At 41.3% G+C, this 20,076-nt stretch overlaps 1 protein-coding gene across 2 annotated transcripts in view; it reads left to right on the top strand.

The window, feature by feature from the left end:
- The window catches only part of AK5 (adenylate kinase 5), a 148,868-nt gene extending 129,465 nt beyond the window's left edge, over positions 1-19,403 (top strand). For both annotated transcript variants that reach the window (XM_048859822.2, XM_048859823.2), the window contains exons 13-14: positions 7,922-8,089; positions 17,946-19,403. In XM_048859822.2, the coding sequence (XP_048715779.1) occupies positions 7,922-8,089; positions 17,946-18,056 (279 nt within the window). In that variant the 3' untranslated portion in view covers positions 18,057-19,403. The remainder of the gene's footprint in view (positions 1-7,921; positions 8,090-17,945) is intronic.
- Positions 19,404-20,076: the final 673 nt, after the last annotated feature.

Here is a 20,076-nt window from a genome sequence, read left to right as displayed (position 1 = left end):
GGCCCCTGTGGGCTGTTTGCAGCCCCTATTCATTGTCAGAGCAGCATGTAGGGACTGGACCAGAGGAAGGAATCGCTCCCAGAATTCCACAGATACTGTTTCCTGGATTAAGCTCTATGGGCATTGCAGGAGCCCACTGGTGGCTGTACAACACTGAATCCTTATCAGCTTCTGGAACAAAATATAAAGATCCAGATATTTATTACTTAGCTGAAAAATACTAGTCACCAAAGTCATCCCTGGTGTACCAACACTGAATCCACTTGAGTTCCACCAGGGGCGAATTTGGTTGTAGGTAACTCAGTAAATTTTTGAAACATTTTAAATTAGTCATGATTGATGATTAATGTCATTTTTTTCTTTTAAAGGGCATTTTAATAATATGTCCTCACCGCATTAAGTTTGAATGAATGACAAGAGGTGACATCAGGAATTTGGTGAGGCTGTATATATACAGCATATGTGAAAATCATTACGAGTATTAAAGATATATACTATTTAGAAAGCTTCAGAAATAGTTCTTATAGAAATAATTACAAAGCTTAGAAGCCCTAAACTAATTTCCTCATGAATCCATGCACCCCAGCACTAGTTCCAAGCCATCATATTCTCTCAGACATATTTTTTATTTTAAATGGAACTAGTATTACGCTCCTGTAGCTGTGAGAGGTGGGGTGGGGAGAATGCTGTTTATCAATAACTTAATGCTGCTCTCCTAAGATAGTGTAACCTGAAAGAGTAAATTACATCGGGACAGTTTGAGTAATATCTTACTCTGCAAGTAGCCCTATGGAAACATTCTAAAGACCCAATACATCAGAGTCAGTGAGAGTTGAGGGCACTCAGAAGCATCCTAGAATTGTTCCATATCCTGCATCATTGGGCATTGTGGGACAGTTTGTGCCTCCCTTATATGGAGCAGTACTGTCGAGCTCCTTTCTACAGTATCTGAGCACCTTCAGTTGTCAATGGATTTTATTCTCACTGCCCTCTTCCCCCTTTTGTGGTAAGAATGTATTATCCCATTTTTAAATGGGGAACTGAGGCAGAGTGAGACTAAGGCCTTTCAAGGAAAGAAGATACTTTTTTTTAAATCATGTGGTAGCTAACATGTGGTAATTAATACATGGTAACATCCTAGCATGGATAAGACAGTTGTGGTTTTAACACATTAACAGTTCAACATAAATACAGTAGAACCTCAGAGTTATGGATGCCTCAGGAATGGAGGTTGTTCGTAACTCTGAAATGTTTGTAACTCTGAACAAAACCTTTTGGTGATTCTTTCAAACGTTTACAACTGAATATTGACTTAATACAGCTTTGAAACGTTACTGCACAGAAGAAAAATGCTGCTTTTAACCATCTTAATTTAAATGAAAGAAGCACAGAAACAGTTTCCTTACCTTGTCAAATCTTTTTTTTTTAAACTTTCCTTTTATTTTTTTTCTAAGTAGTTTAGGTTTAACACAGTATTGTACTGTATTAGCTTTTTTTTTATTTATTTTTATATTTTGGTCTCTGCTGCTGTCTGATTGTGTACTTCCGGTTCCAAATGAGGTGTGTGGTTAACCGGTCAGTTTGTAACTCTGGTGTTCATAAATCTGAAGTTCTACTGTACTAGGCTCCACCTGGTGTTTACCTCAATGTGCTAACATGTTAAAGCTACAGCCGTCTTGTTCACACTGGGATTTTATGGCATGTTGGCTAACGTGGTTATAAAACCTTTTTTCCTAATGTGGGTGTACCCCAAGTGACTCGCTCAATGTCACACAGAAAGCATGTGACAGAGCAGGGAACTGAAGTGGTGTTTTCTGAGTCCCAGTGTGCTATCCTAACCAGTGGCCCAGCCTATCCTACTATGAAAGTTATTCTAGGCAAGCACTGTAGATGTAGTAGGCACCAGCCCTAGTGAGTCCCAGTAACCACTGAGATATATGGCTAAGTGAAAGGGTATTTTAAGGCTGTCAGGAAAGGGAAAGGCGGCTAATATCCTAGGTACTGAGGCTTAAACAGTTACAGTTCAAAGTGAACAATATTCGTTCCTGTTCGGGTCCCTGGGACAGTATAGTCGAGAGTCAGGGCCCTACAGGCCTAGTGCCTGGGGTGCCCTCTACAGTCCAGTTTTTGCTCCAAGCAAATAGGTGCTTGCAGGTTTCTAAGCCAGGCTCAGTTAATTTCTCTCATTGGGGTTCCTCTACACTCGTGCCCTGCCCAGCCATTGCTGCTCCTCCATAAGTCCCACACAGAGCTGCACCCGCTAGTTACAGCCTGTTCCACGCATGGCTCTACATACAGTTAGGGTTGCCAATTTAGGTTGGACGTATTCCTGGAGGTTTCATCACATGACACAATTGTTCATGAAAGATTACTTCTTAATTCCTGGAGACTCCAGGTCAATCCTGGAGGGTTGGCACCCCTACATACCAGTTCCAGGGGTTGACTCTCTGAATTCAGCTTCTTTCCAGCTCCCTGTTTGCCATGTGACTGCTGCTTCAACTTTCCTGCAGTTCCTCACTTTCCATACAACCACTGTTTCCAAACAGAGCCTGGAGTGGCAACTTCCTGATTCATGACCTTTTCCCTTACCTGGCCAGGAGGAAGAGGAATGTGCATTGGGGAAGGGGCTAATGGGAGTTGTAGTCCCTTGCTTAGTGGATGCATCACAGAATTCATAGTGCTCTAAATGTAGGAACCTGGTTGAATCCAAAGCAGCAGAAAAAGAGAGATTTGCATCATAGTCATGTTCCAAACAGGAATTTCAGGATTCGTTCTGGTATGTCTCTTGAGCATCAAGTTTTGTGGGTCAGAGCTAGCACCAAGTCAAAAGTGATGCCAGCTCCAGCTGACATACAATGGTGAATCCACAGCAGAGCGCTCCACTGTTTTGGAAGAAAGGTCGAGTGGAAGGGAGGAGATTTGGGGAGAGCTCGTTTTACAATATGTACATTTTGCTAGCTGCTGCTCCCATACTTGGAAAAAGTTGCCCAATGTGCTTCTAGAAATGACAAGGAATTATTTCGTCTTTGCAGTGTTGGAATCATTTCACTGTTCACAAACACTCCTTTGGTTGTCTTGACAACAAAGCTTATAGCAGTCTTTATTCTGGGATGGAGATGCTACTCTCACTTTGGAAGCCATTCTTAAATGTACTGAACCTAAGGTCATTTTCTTCTGTTGGCTCTTTAGTTTTCTCCATTATCTGTGATGAACCTGAGAGAGAAGAGCATTTACCAAGGAATCTCAGAAATTAGGTCCCTTTTAATTTATAACAGAAAGCCTTACAGACCCAATTCAGGAAGGTGCTGAGACCCTCTTATAAGGTGCTGAGCACCTTCAATCCATATAATGTCAATGGGAGTTGAGGGCACTCAGTACCTCACTGTGACAGCCTGCAGATGTGGCATATGTAGCTGTATAATCAATATGATTTTGTTTTCTGTGTACCACACCTTTAAATCCCTAGGATTCTGTTGTCTGTTTTGCAGGACAGAGTTGAAGCAGCACATTACTGAGGACACGCACACATTGTTCTTTCTTGTTGTTTCCATTAATTTGGAATAAAAATTACTCAGACTGAAAGTATAACTGCTGTATATATATTGAAAAACATAATACCAGAGAGTAGGTGAGTTTATATGCAGTCTCAGCAGAATCACATGGATTTTCAAAAGTAAAATATACCTGGTTTACCATCCCAGGTAACATAGTTACCTATCAGTCAGCTGAGCCCTTGATACCCTCTTTATAAAAGTTACATCATGGCTGTACTGAAGTTAGAGGAATTACTCCAGATTGACACCATCATAACTGTGGGCAGATTCTGGCCCATTTATCTTGCTTTGGATTTGGAGGGAACATTAACCCATGAATAACTTAGCCACAAGTGGGCAATGTGGGCATTTACTTTAGGCACAGATAGTATTGGTGTAGTTCTGCATCTCTTGATAACAACTTGTCATATTTAAAACTACTTCTGGACCCTTTCATTTTAAATCCAAGAAGACAACATTGCAGGCAGTGCTGCCATTAGTCTTTCCTTGGTTATGCTGAAAAGCCCTAGGAATGAAAGCCTGTCATGGGACTGTCCCACTGCTAGAGAGAGAGGCTCCCATAGCATAAGACCAGATGTTACAGCTGAGCCTTAGCTGCCTCTTAGAAATTCAGTACGTAAGGAAGCAGAAAAACAGGCTGAACTGTTCATAGTCCAAGCCACCTCCCTTATTCTTCAGCTACTGTGAATATTTACCTTTAAAAACTTACCTTTAAGGTACTGCCTGCTTAAAAGAATGGACTCCAGGAGAGCATCTTTCTTTCTGGGAGGTCCACATGTCAGTCATCTGAGGCTCTTTTACAGCCAATGATAAAGCTCTCTAGCTCCTGGTCACTAATGAAATCAATGGCCACTTTTTCCTAGAGAGAAGCCCTCCAAATCCCTGCTGGGATGGAAAAGAATAGAGAGCATATTTAATTGTCTGTCCCTTTCAAAGAACTTCAGACATATGTGGATGGAGATCATATCTGACATTCTCATTATATATGTTGGTCATTAAAAAGCTAAGGCACAAAATGAGTTACACCAAGCAAGGGACATAAAAGGCAATAAGAAGAGTTTATTAAAATACATTAAGAGCGAGAGAAAGACAAAGGAAAGTGTAGGATTTCAGGTCTCTACCTAGTGGAGAAAGAGAGCTAATAACTGATGACATCGAGAAGGCTGAGATTTTTAATGCTTATTTTGCTTCATTAATTAACCTAATTTACCTTATTAATTAACCTTAATTAATTAACCTAAAAGGGTTAGTGGTGACAGCTACTCAACACAATTAATATTACTACAAGAGAAAAGGAGCACAAGCCAAAATTAGGAAACAGTAGTTTAAAGGATATGTATATAAGTTAAATGTTTTCAAGTTGGCAGGCCTGATGAAATTCATCCTAGGGTACTTACGGAACTAGCTGAAGCAATCTCGGAACCATTAGCAATTATCTTCAAAAACTCATGGAAGATGGGTGAGGTGCCAGAGAACTGGAGAAGAGCAAACATAGTACCTATCTTTAAAAAGGGGAACAAAGAAGAGCTAGGGAATTATAGACCAGTTGGCCTAATTTCAATACCTGGAAAGATACTGGAACAAATTCTTAATCAATTTGTAAGCACCTAGAGGATAATAGGGTTATAAGTAATAGCCAGAATGGATTTGTCAAGAACAAATCCTGACAAACAAACAATTTCCTTTTTTGATGGGGTTACTGGCCTAGTGGATGGGGGGGAAGCAGTAGACAAGATATATTGTGATTTTTTAGTAAGGCTTTTGGCACAGTCTGACATGCGATTCTCGTAAACAAACTAGGAAAATGTGGTCTAGATTATATTACTTTAAAATGGATGCACAGTTGGTTGAAAGATAATACTCAAAGAGTATTCAGCAGTGGTTTGCTGTCAAACTGGAAGGACGTATCTAGTGGATTCACACAGGGATCTGTCTTGGGTCTGGTACTATTCAATATTTTCATTAATGAATGAGGTAATGGAGGAGAGAGTACACTTAAGAATTTACAAATGGTACCATGCTGGGAGAGATTGCAAGCACTTTGGAGGATTCAAAACAACCTTGACAAATTGGAGAATTGGTCTGAAATCAACAAGATGAAATTCAGTACAGATAAACGCAAAATACTACTCTTAGAAAGGCAAATGAAATGAAGGTAGGGAATAACTTGGCTAGGCAGTAGTACTGCAGAGAAAAGGATCCAGGAGTTATAATGGATCACAAATGAATATGAGTCAGCAATGTGATGCAGTTGCAAAAAAGGATAATATTCTGGGGTGTATTAACAGGAGTTGTATGTAAGATATGGGAGTTAACTGTCCCACTCTACTCAGCACTGGGAAGGCCTCAACTGTAGTATCGTGTTCAGTACTGGGCACCACACTTAGGCCAGAGGAGAGCAACATAGGTGGTAAGAGGTTTAGAAAATCTGACCTATTAGGAAAAGTTAAAACAACTAGGCATGTTTAGTCTAGAGGGGGGAAAAAAAGACTAAGGTATGACCTGATAACAGCTTTCAAAAAATGCTAAGGGCTGTTATAAAGAGGATAGTGATCAATTGTTCTCCATGTCCATTGAAGGTAGGACAAGAAGTAATGTGATTATTTAGCACAGGAGATTTCGGTTAGATATTAGCAAAACTTTCGAACTATAAGGGTAGTTAAGTTCTGAAGTAGGCTTCCAAGGGAGGTTATAGAATCTCCCTCACTGGAGGTTTTTAAAAACAGGTTAGACAAACACCTGTCAAGGATGGTTTAGGTTTACTTGGTCCTGCATCAGCGCAACGGGCTGGACTTGATGACCCATTGAGATCCCTTTCAGCTCTACATTTCTATGATTTTATGATCTCCATGCAGTTTATTGCATAGTAGGCTCAGTCCTACAGTTCTTGCTCAGATAAAATTCAGTGTCAATGGGAGTTTTTGGCTGAGGAGGCTGCAGGATAATGTGCACTGCAGCTTTCTTAACCCAACATGTAGAGAAACATCCATGACTGCCCTTTACAATTAATTACTGGGAGTCATCCTCAGAATTTTTGTAAGGATCTCACACACACACACACACACACACGATATTTTATAACATGGGAACAGTGTGACCTGCCTGGGTTGTTTTTTTCCTCTTATTTTTACAGCTTCTTTTTCAGCTGGGAACAAGTAAATGCATATAATATAATCTTCTATTTAATTCAGAAATTGACTGTCTTTGCCATGTCCCAAGAATGAAAAAAGAAAAACCCACACAAACCTGTTTCATTTTGCCGTGGTTCACTTGCGCCTCCCTTGGAAAAGGTCAAAGCCTCCCCAGGGAAGGCAGCTTCACAGTTTGAGAAGCACACAATGCTAGGTTTCTTCTTATATGAGTTAGAAATAATTCATCTCTGCATAAATCAAAGTGATATAACACATCTCTCTGTTTATACTGGAGCCATAGGGATGGAGAGTTACATCTCAAGTAGACCCAGGCAAATACTGCAGTAAAGTATCTATGAACATTTGTTAGAGTAAATGCAGTGAATTACATTGGATGGCATTCTTAAATCCCTTATTGACTGTATAATTGCTATTCAGGCAGGGTTTTGTTGACATAAACATTTGGGGACATTCATACACAAGATTATGTGTGTTTGTATATAGTTCTTTTATTTGCATGCAATTACACATGTTCATGTGAAACCACCTAGTTGCACTTGAAACTATCCAAGTTATAGTCATCCAATCATGGAATTAAAAACAATACCATGTGATTAGTCACAAAGCTTGACCAGCAAACACTGAATACTTATAGTGGGCACTCCAGAAACTGGAGTGTGTTTGCATAAAGCATTTGTTGGATAATTGCAAATAGCAAACAAATTCTCAAAGCCCTAGTCTGGTTCTTAGCTTGTAATTACTTCAGGGCTAGGCCTGTATCTTTGTATGTGTTTGCCCTAACACAGGAAGGCCATTGTCCTGACTGAGGCCTCTGCTGTATAACACAATTATTTGTTAATAATCATAGAATATTAGGGTTGGAAGGGACCTCAGGAGGTCATCTAGTCCAACCCCCTGCTCAAAGCAGGACCAATCCCCAATTTTTGCCCCCGATCCCTAAATGGCCCCTTCAAGGATTGAACTCACAACCCTGAGTTTAGCAGGCTAATGGTCAAACCACTGAGCTATCCCTCCTCCCTAATAATCTACCTGCTGGCAAATCACAAATAGAAGAGGGGCTAAATTCATTGAATAACTTGTTTGCTGAAGAGAGTTGGTCTTGCTTTAATTATATGACTAATCAGATAGCTTATCTGAAAAAATTTGGGTTAATAAACAAAACCAGATTTTTGCAGCCCAGCATTTGGACTAATTATTGTTTCTCTGCTTCTGTAGATTGGGGAGCCAAAACTTGTGCTCTGCCTGGACTGCTCCACTGAGACCATGAGCAATCACCTTTTGAACACTGATGATGCCGAAACTGTCATGAAACAAATTGAAACGTACTACCAAGCAACCGAGCCCATGATTGCATATTATGAAAAGAAGACACAGTTATGCAAGGTAAATTACTTAACTTTTGAATTAAGCTATTGTTCTCCTCTTCCATTATGTGAATGGTGTTTCAGGATTAGTGATGGAAGGACCATTTATAAACTGCGCTCAATTCCTGCCAGCCTCCCACAGAGCTCATATTCTGATTTGATTTCATCTTTCTCTTGCTTGATTTATTTTCTCCTGCGCACAAACTGGCATCGGCAATTTCAAATAGTCTCTGTAAAATACACTGTTACTTTCAAACACCAAGTGGAGCAGCCTGCATTATGCAACTTCTGCAATCAAATGTCTGACTTCTGGAAAACAATTTTAAAGCATAAAAAGGCAGATTCACCTAGAATACCATGCAGCACCACAAACCATAGCATCTTCTCCTATTAAAATCTTTTATTTAAAAAAATCTGTGTATACTTCTCTGCATGGTCACCCAGGACCCAGGGTAGCATAAATAACCTTAGTGTGACATCTAAACCTCCCTCCTGTGCAGAACTGAACACACACCTCCACACCAGGTTTACATAGCCCATTAGGGACAGATCTTCAGCTGGTAAATGGCATAGGGCCACTAATTTCAATAGAGCCACATCTTTTTACACTTGCTGAGGATCTGACCCTCATAGCGTGACTTTAGTTTAAGTAAAAAGAATGAATAAGCAGCACTTTGTAGAGCTGCAAGAGGAAAACAAATATAAGTTTAATTGATTGATGTTGATGTGCCTTGGAATACAATGGTCACCCCTCCCCCCACATTCACAGATCACCTTAAAGGAGGACAGAAAGAAGTTCCGAATCATGCATAGCCCAGGGTTCCCCAGTCACTCATTTGTGCCTTGACCTGGGGCCAGATTCGTTCTTGCTGGCACTGGGAAGTAAATTACATCTTCCAGTTCCATCTTGGGCCCCTGCACCCAGGAAAGGGCCAGTGGTGATATCAATGATGTCAATTCCACCTGAGACCCCCCCCCCCAGCCCCACAGGGCAGAAGCCCCAAACCCCACCACTCTGCCACAGGGCAGAAGCTCTGAGCTCCCCCTGCCCCAGTTTGTTAGGTGGAGAGTGGAGTGAGGATGCGGGGGGCTCCACGAACCGCGCTTTAATTGTAAAAGAGCCGCATGCGACTCAAGAGCAGAGGTTTGGCCACCCCTGTACTATGTGAACAAAAAATTGTAGTGGATAAAATAATAACACTTGGTCAGTCGTTTTGCTGTGAGAGTAATATATAGTAAATGAATGAATTCACATGGCTGGCGCTCTTTTGGGTAATGTTGATTGCTCCTGAACCATGGAGATCTGACAGGTTTCAGAGAAGCAGCCGTGTTAATCTATATCTGCAAAAAGAAAAGGAGTACGTGTGGCACCTTAGAGACTAACCAATTTATTTGAGCATCAGCTTTCGTGAGCTACAGCTCACTTCATTGGAATGCATCCGATGAAGTGAGCTATAGCTCACGAAAGCTTATGCTCAAATAAATTGGTTAGTCTCTAAGGTGCCACACGTACTCCTTTTCTTACTGAGATCTGAGTATCACTGGTGGAGGGGAAATTTGCAATTTGCAGGGCATGGGTTTTGCTTTCTCACTCATACCAAGTTGCAATATATTATTCAGACTGCTGTGTGCTGCTCTGTGGCGGGGCTAGGGGCTTCTGCCCTGGAGGGAGGGAGGTCTCAGGTGGAAATGGCATCATTGATATCACCACTGGCACACTTGTGTGCTCTCTGAGATAGAGAAGTGGAGTGGAAGTCAGGTGAAAAATAGAAAAATCCAATACTACTTCTGATCACAACTTCCTTGTATTCTAGATCAAGGAATTTGTCACAGGCTTTGTTACTTTATGGATCTAGCTATGTGTACAGGATAGAGTCTTTCTGTAAAAGCATTTCGAGATATGTATTTCGTATACTTGCATTTTATTTTAAACATAACTCACGTTTTCACCCTTAGGAACCTAGTTCATTCTTAGGTGGGAAGGAGCCATTAGAAGGGTGCTGTGTGCAGGGAAGGAGGGAGGGTTTTTGGCCAGTGTATTGGGACTTAAAGGTGAAACAAGTCCTACTCTACCTCACTGATGCTGGGAAACCCCTCCTGCTCAGGCCTGTGCTCCCAACAGATGAAATTCGCTGCTGTGCTAAGGGCCCACACAAAATGTATGCCCCTTTAAATCTGACAAACCCTATTTTGAGGGATTGGGAAGGATTTAAAAGGGCATAGGGTGAGATTTGAAAAGGTGTTTAAGGGGCCCAAATCCCACCCAGCTCCCTTAGGCTGCTTTGAAAATCACAGTTGTCTTTATTTTTAAATGCAGCCTGCCTCAGTACATGACCAAATACTGCTTGTGCTTTTACTTGCAGGGAGATTAGCAATCTTACTTAAATGTTCCATGTTGCAGCTCTCAGGAGCATAAGGATGCAGCACTTCTAAAAGAGCCAGCCTTTGCGTTGGCCCAGAGCAAAAAGACAGAGTTGTCAACTGGCTTGTCAAAGAGAAGACTATTTTTATTTGGTTTCAACATTTGGAAGTGAATTTAAGGCTGAGACACGGGGTCAGAGTGGCAGCCCTGGCACCCGAGTCCCCCCATTTAGCCACAGAACAGGTACAGTGCGGGGCAGTCGCAGTGCAAGCTTCCCTCCACTTCGCAGCTCACCAGCTCTTCAGTCAGGAACTGGAGGGGCTACGTGTGCACGGGAGAAATTCACCTTGGCGCAAAAGGCCAGCACAAGGCCTAGAGTGGCCTCAATTGGTACATCACCCCGCGGCCCAGGGATGTGTTTCAGCTTGAGTGAGAGGAGAGGTGGGTGCATTTCAACTGCCTGAAGTTTACATGTGAGCAGGTTCCAAACTTCCCTTTTGTCTTCTGAAATTTCTTACTGACTGCCCAGTACTGCCTCCCGAGTCTCTGGTTATAATGTCTCGTTTACTTGGTACAGAGTCAAGAATCTGTTTGCTATATTTTTGTGCTTTTAATTTTGTTTTTAAAAAGTCCTTTCTTCCACTAAACAATTAGTCCCCGCGTTCTATTATATCACCGATAGAGGACTGTATCAGTCACCTAATAAGGCCAAGTGCCCTCTGCCCCCTTAATGTAGTAATGGGGGGGCGTTAAAAAAAACAAACAAGTTGTGTGCCAGTCACTGCCACCTGCTCAATCATCTACTTTATGTTTCATCCCTACCTTGCCTCTAGCTGTTCACTGCCCAGTTAGGGTGCAGACTCGTTGGGGGATAGGGAATCAATATAAATACATAAATAAATAACAGGATTCTTGCCAGCCTCAGCCATTAACTGCATCCATAGCTTTTACTCCACCCAAAAATGCATTCCTAGAACATTTGTCACTCCCGTTGATAGTCTCTCTTTCTCCCTTTACTTGGTCTTATTAGTGTTCATGGTCCTGCTGTTGAAAGGAACAGACACACACAGCGCATTATCACATCCTAGCAATGGTTTCTTACTGTTTTCTCCAGCTCCTACATGTAGGTTTTCCAAACACTTTGTAGTTTGCCCCTCTTTAGGTCACTCTGACAAAGGATATGAATGTAGCTCACCCTGTTTAGTGGTTTAAGTCTGAGCTGAAAATGTTTTCTTTGTGGGCTAGACTTGTTAGTCTTTGTTTTGAAGAGTCACTTTCCCTACTGCTGTATAGCACCATGATACATGGGAATGGCCCTCTATGAATGAGTGACAGATCACTTTCCTGGCTCATGTAATCTTTGGCCAGCAAGGGTGCCAGTTAAATGTCAGTTAGGTGGGGAAGGTAGAGATGTGGACCATCAAGTAGGGGCACCATATTTTATAAAGAGCCCAAACATCAAACCTTAGTTTGTTCATTAACTGCATTAGATTTACTGTTAGAACATTTGTGGAAGGAGCCTTAAGGACCTTATGGAGACCAAGAACCTTTGGAGTCAATAGGATTCTTGAAATGATGATTCGACAGTGTCAGATTATTGTGGCCGGAAGGTCAGGTCTCCATTTGAAGTCACTCTTTGAACAAAAGATAACTGCTAACTGCTTCTATTCAGCAACTAAGGCCCTGCACCCAACAAAGGTATTGGAATCTTAATATGCAAATGATTCCCACTGTCTGTGAACCTGACAGGAATAAATGGTTTCAGAGTAACAGCCGTGTGATAGTGAACCTTTTGAAAGCTCAGCTGAGCAGAGGCACAGGGAGTGTGCCACATTGATGTGCAGTTTCAAAAGAAATCTAATCAGAGAGAATAAAGGGGATAGAATTGAAGGGGTTTGGGGGTTTAGTTTGTTTGTTTCTAATCTGCACATTTTCCATTTGAGCAGATAGCTTCCAAACCCTATTCTGGGCATCAAAGTGACTGTAACGGTGGGATAGAAGTTTTTCCATTTAAGGAATTTAAAATCTTGGTATTAGAGGCAATTCAGTTCTCTATGATCCCTACCATGTGTGACGCAGTGCACCCAGCTGGTAACGACGACTACAGATTGTTTTTACAGATTATTCCTATCCTACATGTAAGTGCAGAAAGTACTTTTGAAAGGAACAAAGACTGTAACTTCCTTAATACAGAAGCATTCATGCTGTCGAGTGTTGTTTTTCAGAAATACAAAGCTGCTGCACTATTTTAATTCAGAAAGCTGATATAAATTTGCAGTTAACTATTGAACTATGTCTTTTTGGGGTAGCTGCTTGTTATGGCACAAAAACAGAAAAGTGAAAAATTTCATAACAAAAACGCAAAAGTCAAGGTTTAGTTACAATAGGAAAACTCATGGCAACAGTCAATCCTAGGTGCAAGAACTAACTTATGGAACCATACTCACATTTATTATGTGTGATAGCCACATGTGAATCCAAATTAGGTGCTTCTTTTAGAAAGGGCTGTATAAACAAAGACACAATTTAGGGCAGGCTGCATCTCAGGAGCACTGCAGCACACATGGTTTGTAGGCTAAAAGGTTTTATAGCAAATGTTGATTTTTTTTCTAGTACAAAATCAAATTATGAACCACAAATATATTTTACTCTTTTTGCCATTGAACATGGTTATCCACAGGGACAGGGTTTTTGAGGAATTATAAGTTGTCTTCCACAGTATAATGGTTAAGTGAAGCAGAGTATGGGTCTGGTTTCTTATTGTATTTGGGTGCCTAAAGATACAGGCTATTCTACCTGTGTAGCTACATGCTGGACTGAAAGGCAGGCTGCATCCACACTTGTCACTGAGGTGTGTAGTTACACATGGCAGTGAAAGGCTCTGGCAGGGGGGAGGCAGCGAGTTAAGGCTCCAGCAGCAGGGAAGCTCCCTGCCAGCTCTTTTCCCTCTGCCCCCCTGCTAGATCCTTTCCCTGCTGCCTCTCCCCTGTTGCTGGAGCCTTTCACTGTGGCAGGGAAAGTCTCTGGCAGCGGGCCACTACATTGCTAAAAATAGCAGTGTAGACTTGGGAAGCGCTGCTGGGGGTTGGAGGGTGGTCTGGGACTGTAGCCGAGGGGTTCAGGTGTGTAGTCTACTACTCGCCTAAGCAGTGCCTCACTATTTACAGTGCTATTTATACCCTTTCTAGCTGGCATGCTGTGTGTGTACACACCCCACCATAAGTGTAGACATGACCACAAATAGGCACCTAGTAGGATTTTCAAAAGTGCCTAAGTGCCTCACCCCCATTGATTTCCAGGGGAGTTAGTCACATAGGTGCTTTTGAAAATCCCACTAGGCATCTGTCTGCATCTTTAGGTGCCTAAATACCTTTAAAAATCAGGCTTGATATCTAATGTAATAGTGGTTTATTCAGTAGTTCTGCTTTTTACTGAGAAAGACAAATTCTGATTATTCTTAATATCTGACTCATCCTTTAAAGCTTCGTTTATTGACAGTATGTAGGAGTTTAATAAGTAATATTAACAGCAATGCCACAGGCAATCAAGCAAGATCCCAACCTTGGTTTACAGTAGCTGAGTAGGTGTATTCCTAGGATACTTCATGTTCAAATAGACAGCTAAATAAAAAGAGTGTGCACTTAGCAAATAATGTAAGCAGCCTGGCCCAGTGGATTTTTAGGGATTCATAAAACTTCCCTATTTCAAATTACATCAGCCTGAAGTTTAGCCCACAAGATGTCAATCCAGATGCAGTTTTTTCCTTCTACTTTTAATAACAGCTCTGAAAAGTAGTTAAGTCATGTGCTGGTTAAGGAGAAGTAAAAGAAACTTTTAGTTACTTATTGCAGACTTTTTGCATAGCTGTTACAAAAACCCCAACAATTATTCATAGAAATTGTCATACTGGATAAGACCATCTCGTGGATTGTCCAGTCTCTGATAGCATCCAACACTATATGCTTTACCGTAAGGGTACCTACATGGTCTCGTTTCTATAGTCAAAAGCTCCATTTCCTCTGTGGCAATTTCAAGTTATGCATTTTCAATACTAAGTCATGCAATGAAATAAAAATATGGGGAAGTATAAAATAAACTGAAAATATCACCAAAATAAACAACACAAGGACTAAAGGACTGAGTGTAATATTCATTTTCAGACTTCACACTAAAACCCTCCGTGTTGGAATTTACCTAAAACTGCAGTGGAATTTCCAATCAGATGCACCACAAAAACCAGAGAGCCTTAATACTGTATTTAGATCTAGCTCACAACAGAGGACACACAGTCTTGAACTTACCGTACCATTTGTAAGTTCTTATCTTGCAGGGTCCATCATACACTTGAAGGAACAAACTTCTCTTTCAGGCAGTGCTGCTCGCTGAAATCATACAGGTGCTGGGATAACTTTGTGCTATATCCTGCGAGTTGGACCTTTTCCCTTCATGTCTGGTGAGAGCCAGTGGTGGTGGTGGTACGGGGCCCATTGTTGGTCAAAATTGTCAGTGTTTCCCATTGAGTGGATAGATTCCAGCAGCTCTTAAATAAAGTATTGCAAATCCCATGTTCAGGAAACCAACTCTTGATGCTGACAGTCTGGCTATTGGCCTGTGTTCTAGCTCCCATTGTTAGGAAGAGTCACTGACGGGAGGTCTCCACTGCAATAAAAAACCTGCAGCAGCGAGTCTCAGAGCCCGGGTCAGTTGATTAAGGCTTACGGGGTTCAGGCTGCAGTGCAGATTTTTGGGCTCAAGCTGGAGCCTGGGCTCTGAGATCCCCACTCCCCTCACGGGCTTTCAGAGCCCAGGCTACAGCCCAAGCCCAAACGTGTAAATTACAAATTTTAGCCCCACAGCCAAGTCCTGTGAACCCCAGTCAGCTGAACTGGGCCAGCTGTGGGTCTTTTATTGCAATGTAGACATACCCCCAGAAGGTGGTAGCAAGGCAACTACACTGGTTGCATTTGCTAACCTCCTCCCAGCAATGGTTGAAGATACAGGATCTTGGGAATGGAGGTTGTTCATAAATCTGAAATGTTCCCTAACTCTGAACAAGACATTATGGACTTCAGCCACTGGGGGGTTGGGGCTGCAGCCACGGAGGGTGGGTGAGGGGCTTCTGACCCTCGAGGCACCAGCGTTCTGGGTTTCTGCCCCGCAGGAGCACCAGAGCTCAGGGCTTTAGAGCTGGAGGGAGCTCGGGTTGGGGCTTCAGCCCAGCAGTTCCATTCCCAGCTTCTGCCCCACAGGGGGCACCAGGGCTCCCCACAGCTCCCTTCTCCTCCCTCCAGTTTCTGCCAGGGGTGCGGGCACACCGGGGCTTGGGACTTTGGCCACGAGGGGAGTGCTGGGGCTGAAACCAGCACTCCCCCTTTAGCAAAGTCCTGAGTCCTGGTCCCCCCCGGGGCTGAAGCTGGGAACAGAGCTGCGGGGCTGAAGCCCTGAGTCCCAGCGCTCACCCCAGGTCTAAAACCCTGAGCCCTGGTGCTCCCGATGGTCAGAAGCCCCGAGTTCCCCCTCCCCCGTTGACCAAGAGCCCTGACCCCCCCCCTCCCTCCTCGGCCCCATGGCTGAAGCCCCAAGGCAATACGGTACTTGCTGCTGGGTTTTTTTGGTCTCCACTGCTGCCTGATTGATTATTTCCGGTTCTACATGGTGTCCAGTTGACCAGTAAGTCCGTAACTCTGGTGTTCATATCTTTGAGGTTGTACACTAACGTGCTCGTGCTGATTCTTTGTCTTCGGCCTACAATACAGTTGACCATGAGATCTAATTGGTTTGTTTGTGAACACAAGGAGGGGTGGATGGATCCTTTCCTGGGTGTGTCTGTTCTTTTACTCCTAAGAGAACCCAGAGTGTAGTTGTGGGCAATAGTTCTGCTGCCCCATGAACTGTCCCATGGGGTACTACAGCGGTGGATATTGTCACCTCACTTGTTTCAAATCGGTAGGAGGGAGAGTAGGAGACATAGGCTACCGGGTATCCTTGATTTTTAGATGTTACCCCCCTCCATCCCCATTGGATCCACCAAAATCCAGAGTTGTTAACCTTTGGGCACATTGCAAAACATATCCTTTCCCCCTCTTCTCTAAGGCTGTTGAGGAGGGAATGTGCTGAGGTGCTGTAGTTATGGACAGGCCTTTATTTAGTGATTTTAAAATTATGGGATAGGCACATAGAGCCCTGAATGGGCAGCTAATGTTATATTTTAAAAATTTGAGAAATAAAAGAATTTTGAGGAACTTTTCTTGCACTGAAATTTTGCTGGCTCTAAAATATGTATTTTGTGTGCATACAGTGTAGAGTTTCATACTTTGGAAGAAACAATTGAATTAGAGATTGAAACTTTAGTTCAGATCTCAAATTCTGTTTCACTACATAGATGAAGCCATTATTTATCAGTGGTAATAAACATGATAGATTGGATTACAGATCCTGTTTGCAGATATTTCTGGAATACAAAATATAAAAATTTAGAGAGGTGTGTGAATGGTTTTAATAGGCCAAAGATGAAACTCAGAATAAAAAAAGCATCTGACACTAAATACAAACGAAGAAAATCGATCCATAATGAAAAAAAATAAGCTGTTTCCAGATCTCACTCAATCACTGTATTAATCTACACGTTTCCCATATAATACACAGAACAATTAATGGCTGTAAACTCTGTTCCCCACAGCCAAAACACTGGTAATTATTCCACAGCATAGGAAGCAGTTTTACTCTTTCTTAGTCAGTTCTCCAAAGTTAGTCTAACAGCCAGGAGAAAATGTGGTCAAAGCAGAATCTGTGAAGAACACAAGGCTAAAGAGAACAACTCAGACTTATCATCTTTTTTGAAGAAAGTGAGCAATGGACCAGAACAAAAGCAGTGCCCACTGCAGAACATGCACTGCCCAAAGGTCATGAAAAAACTGGAACAAATTCACAAAGCTTGAAATACAAAAAACTCAAAACTGACATGCTAGGTTGGGAGCTGTTGCCTGAAAGCCCTTACATCATAGGATTATATGCAGTGACACTTCAAATGACAAGAAAACAGTAAACAAGTCAGTGCTAGGGACTTATTTTTTTTTACCAGTATTAAATGGGGCTATTTTATTGAGTTTATGTTTAACATAAAATAGTGTTAAAATAGAATCCCAAAAATTTGAGAGTCCTTTCCATATATCAAAGTTGTTACGATATTTTAAACTTCAAAGGACTCTGCAGAAAGATCAATGTACAATTGAGCGACCTACAAAACCTCCACGTGATCTAGTGGAAGCATAAGAAATGAATACGCTGTTTTCCAGTTCAGCATTTAATGAAGCTGCAGACACTACAGTAGGATTTTCTTAAGGAGCATGTTTATAAATCCAATCCCAAATCCAATAACCCAGAATTAGTACTGCTCTGAGTCCTTTGGATCAATTATTTAGACAACATGGGTAATTTAAATTGTTACAATGTAATCAGCATGGGCTGATGTTCACAACATCATTTCTATGTAACATACTTTTTGTTTTAATAGATAAATGCAGAAGGAACGCCAGAAGAGGTTTTTCTTCAAGTTTGCACAGCAGTTGACTGCTTTCTGAAAAAGGAAGAGGAAGCATTGTCTCTTTCAGCAGAAGTACAGTAATGGTTTATATGCAAAAGTTTCATCTTATGTGCACTTGTCACACTTGACTAAAATGCTGTTCAAAGCAATATCTGCTGTTTTGAGAGGTATCTGGAATTAGTGCATGTGGTATTCAATGTTATTTTAAAATAAATCTTTTATTTATAATCATACAGTATGCTAAATACAAAATGGTCTCCACACTAAAACCACACGAGTACTGTATGTTGTTTATCAAATTGTTTGCACAGGTTAAAAGCAGCATGGTGAACAGCAGCTCCAGTTTATATTTATAGTATCATGCATTTGAATATAATCATATGTATTGCACAATCAGCGGTCAGCTCCGTCAACTGCCATATAGCAAAGACTTTCAGGATTGCTCTGTCTCATTGCAATGAGGTTATTTTTTTTCTTTCATTAATTAACACTGTTCATTTTTGTGCTAACACTTAGCTTGTTCCTGATTTATAGTGGTTGAAATCTGTTCTCTGCCATTGTGCTTGATAATGGAATATTCCTGGAATTAGTCATGCTAATTTGTGGAGCTGTGGAGTTGAACAGACTTTTAACACTTCCCCAAAACACTGTAAATGCATTGAAAAAATGAATGGAACATGCAGAAATTAACAAATATTGTAGAGGTCTGTCCATCTGTTGCCATCGCACAGACAAAACTGCTGTGAAATCTTTGCTGTGCTGGTAGAATTTGCTGTATATTGTAACAATTTTCTAATTGGGCAGGGATACCTTTGTTCTTTGCTGAAAACATGAACTGAGTAATGTTGGTACAATTAAAAAAGTGCAAACAGATATTTCTCCATGCTAATAATAGTTGCATATTTCACTGTTAAAAATTAGCATGTGAAGTTGTTCAGCAGCCATTATATATAAAGATTAGCAGATACTATTAAATCATACTCTCTAAGTATTCCAAGTGTAAATTTCAGTTTTGGATCCTCATCTGTTGTCTTCTAGTGGCACTGCCAAACTTTGAAAATGACAGTCAAAAAGAAAAGAAAAAAAAAAGAGGCAGGGATTGTTTGATTCCTGTTGCTTGTATTTTTAACAATCTATCTTTCCAAAATATCAGCACAAAAATATGCAAAATCATATGATATTTCCATCTACTCAGCCAAAATGCTTTTGGTATACTGGTAGCCAAAACACCCCAAACTTATTTGACAGTCTTGTGAAGTAATTGCATCCTCTTACCGTGCTGTTGCACCAGTCCATAGTTTAAGTTTGCATGATTGATCTTTCCGTCAACAACTGTACTTTCAATGAGCATTTATGGGGCAGATTTGTATTTTTAAAGTTATCTTTCTTGTAATGAAGACATAATACAAATAAAAAGTATGGACAAATGCTAAGAGTCGTAATTTATGCCGTAGTACACTTGGGTTTGATCTTGCCTAAAGCTCCATAAAATATGGATAACTGATAAATATAAATCAAATAAAGCACTCTAAACTCCCCCTCCCTCCAAATCATGGCAAGTTTTTTTTCCCCCCTTTTCTTCTAGTTCCTTGCCATCTGCCATGTGAGCAAATAGCTCCAGTTATTCACTAAAGGGCAATTTTAGACCTGCTTTTCTCCTTTAATCGTGGATGTTCTTGCTTCCTTGGGTTCCTTTATAAGTTAACCTTTTACCTCTGACACCAACTGAAGTGCTAGGCGAACTCCAGAACATTGCCATGAACGACCTGGAAGGGTATGTGATACAACATGTCTAGCAAAACACTTCTTGGAAATAATCAATTTACCTTCAGAATGCAGCCAGACTCCTCCAGCTTGAAGAGAAACGTCCTTTTAGCCTAGATCTGAACCTGGTGGCACTAATGGCTGTACTCTTATGCTATTTTTCCAATAATTAGAGGATTTTAGAATGATCATGTGGTTGTAAATTATCCTAAGCACACCCACATACAGGTATTTCTAGTTGTTCCTTGAGTTATTTCTCATTAGAATGACAATTGAGTGGAATGTGAAACTCTGATTTTTGGTGCTGTCCCTCAGAAACCAATCATCAGTTTCTAAT

The sequence above is a fragment of the Caretta caretta genome, chromosome 8 (assembly GCF_965140235.1).
Source record: "Caretta caretta isolate rCarCar2 chromosome 8, rCarCar1.hap1, whole genome shotgun sequence".
Taxonomy (NCBI): domain Eukaryota; kingdom Metazoa; phylum Chordata; order Testudines; family Cheloniidae; genus Caretta; species Caretta caretta.
Note: the sequence above shows the minus strand (reverse complement) of the source record. Positions and strands in the feature narration are given on the sequence as shown.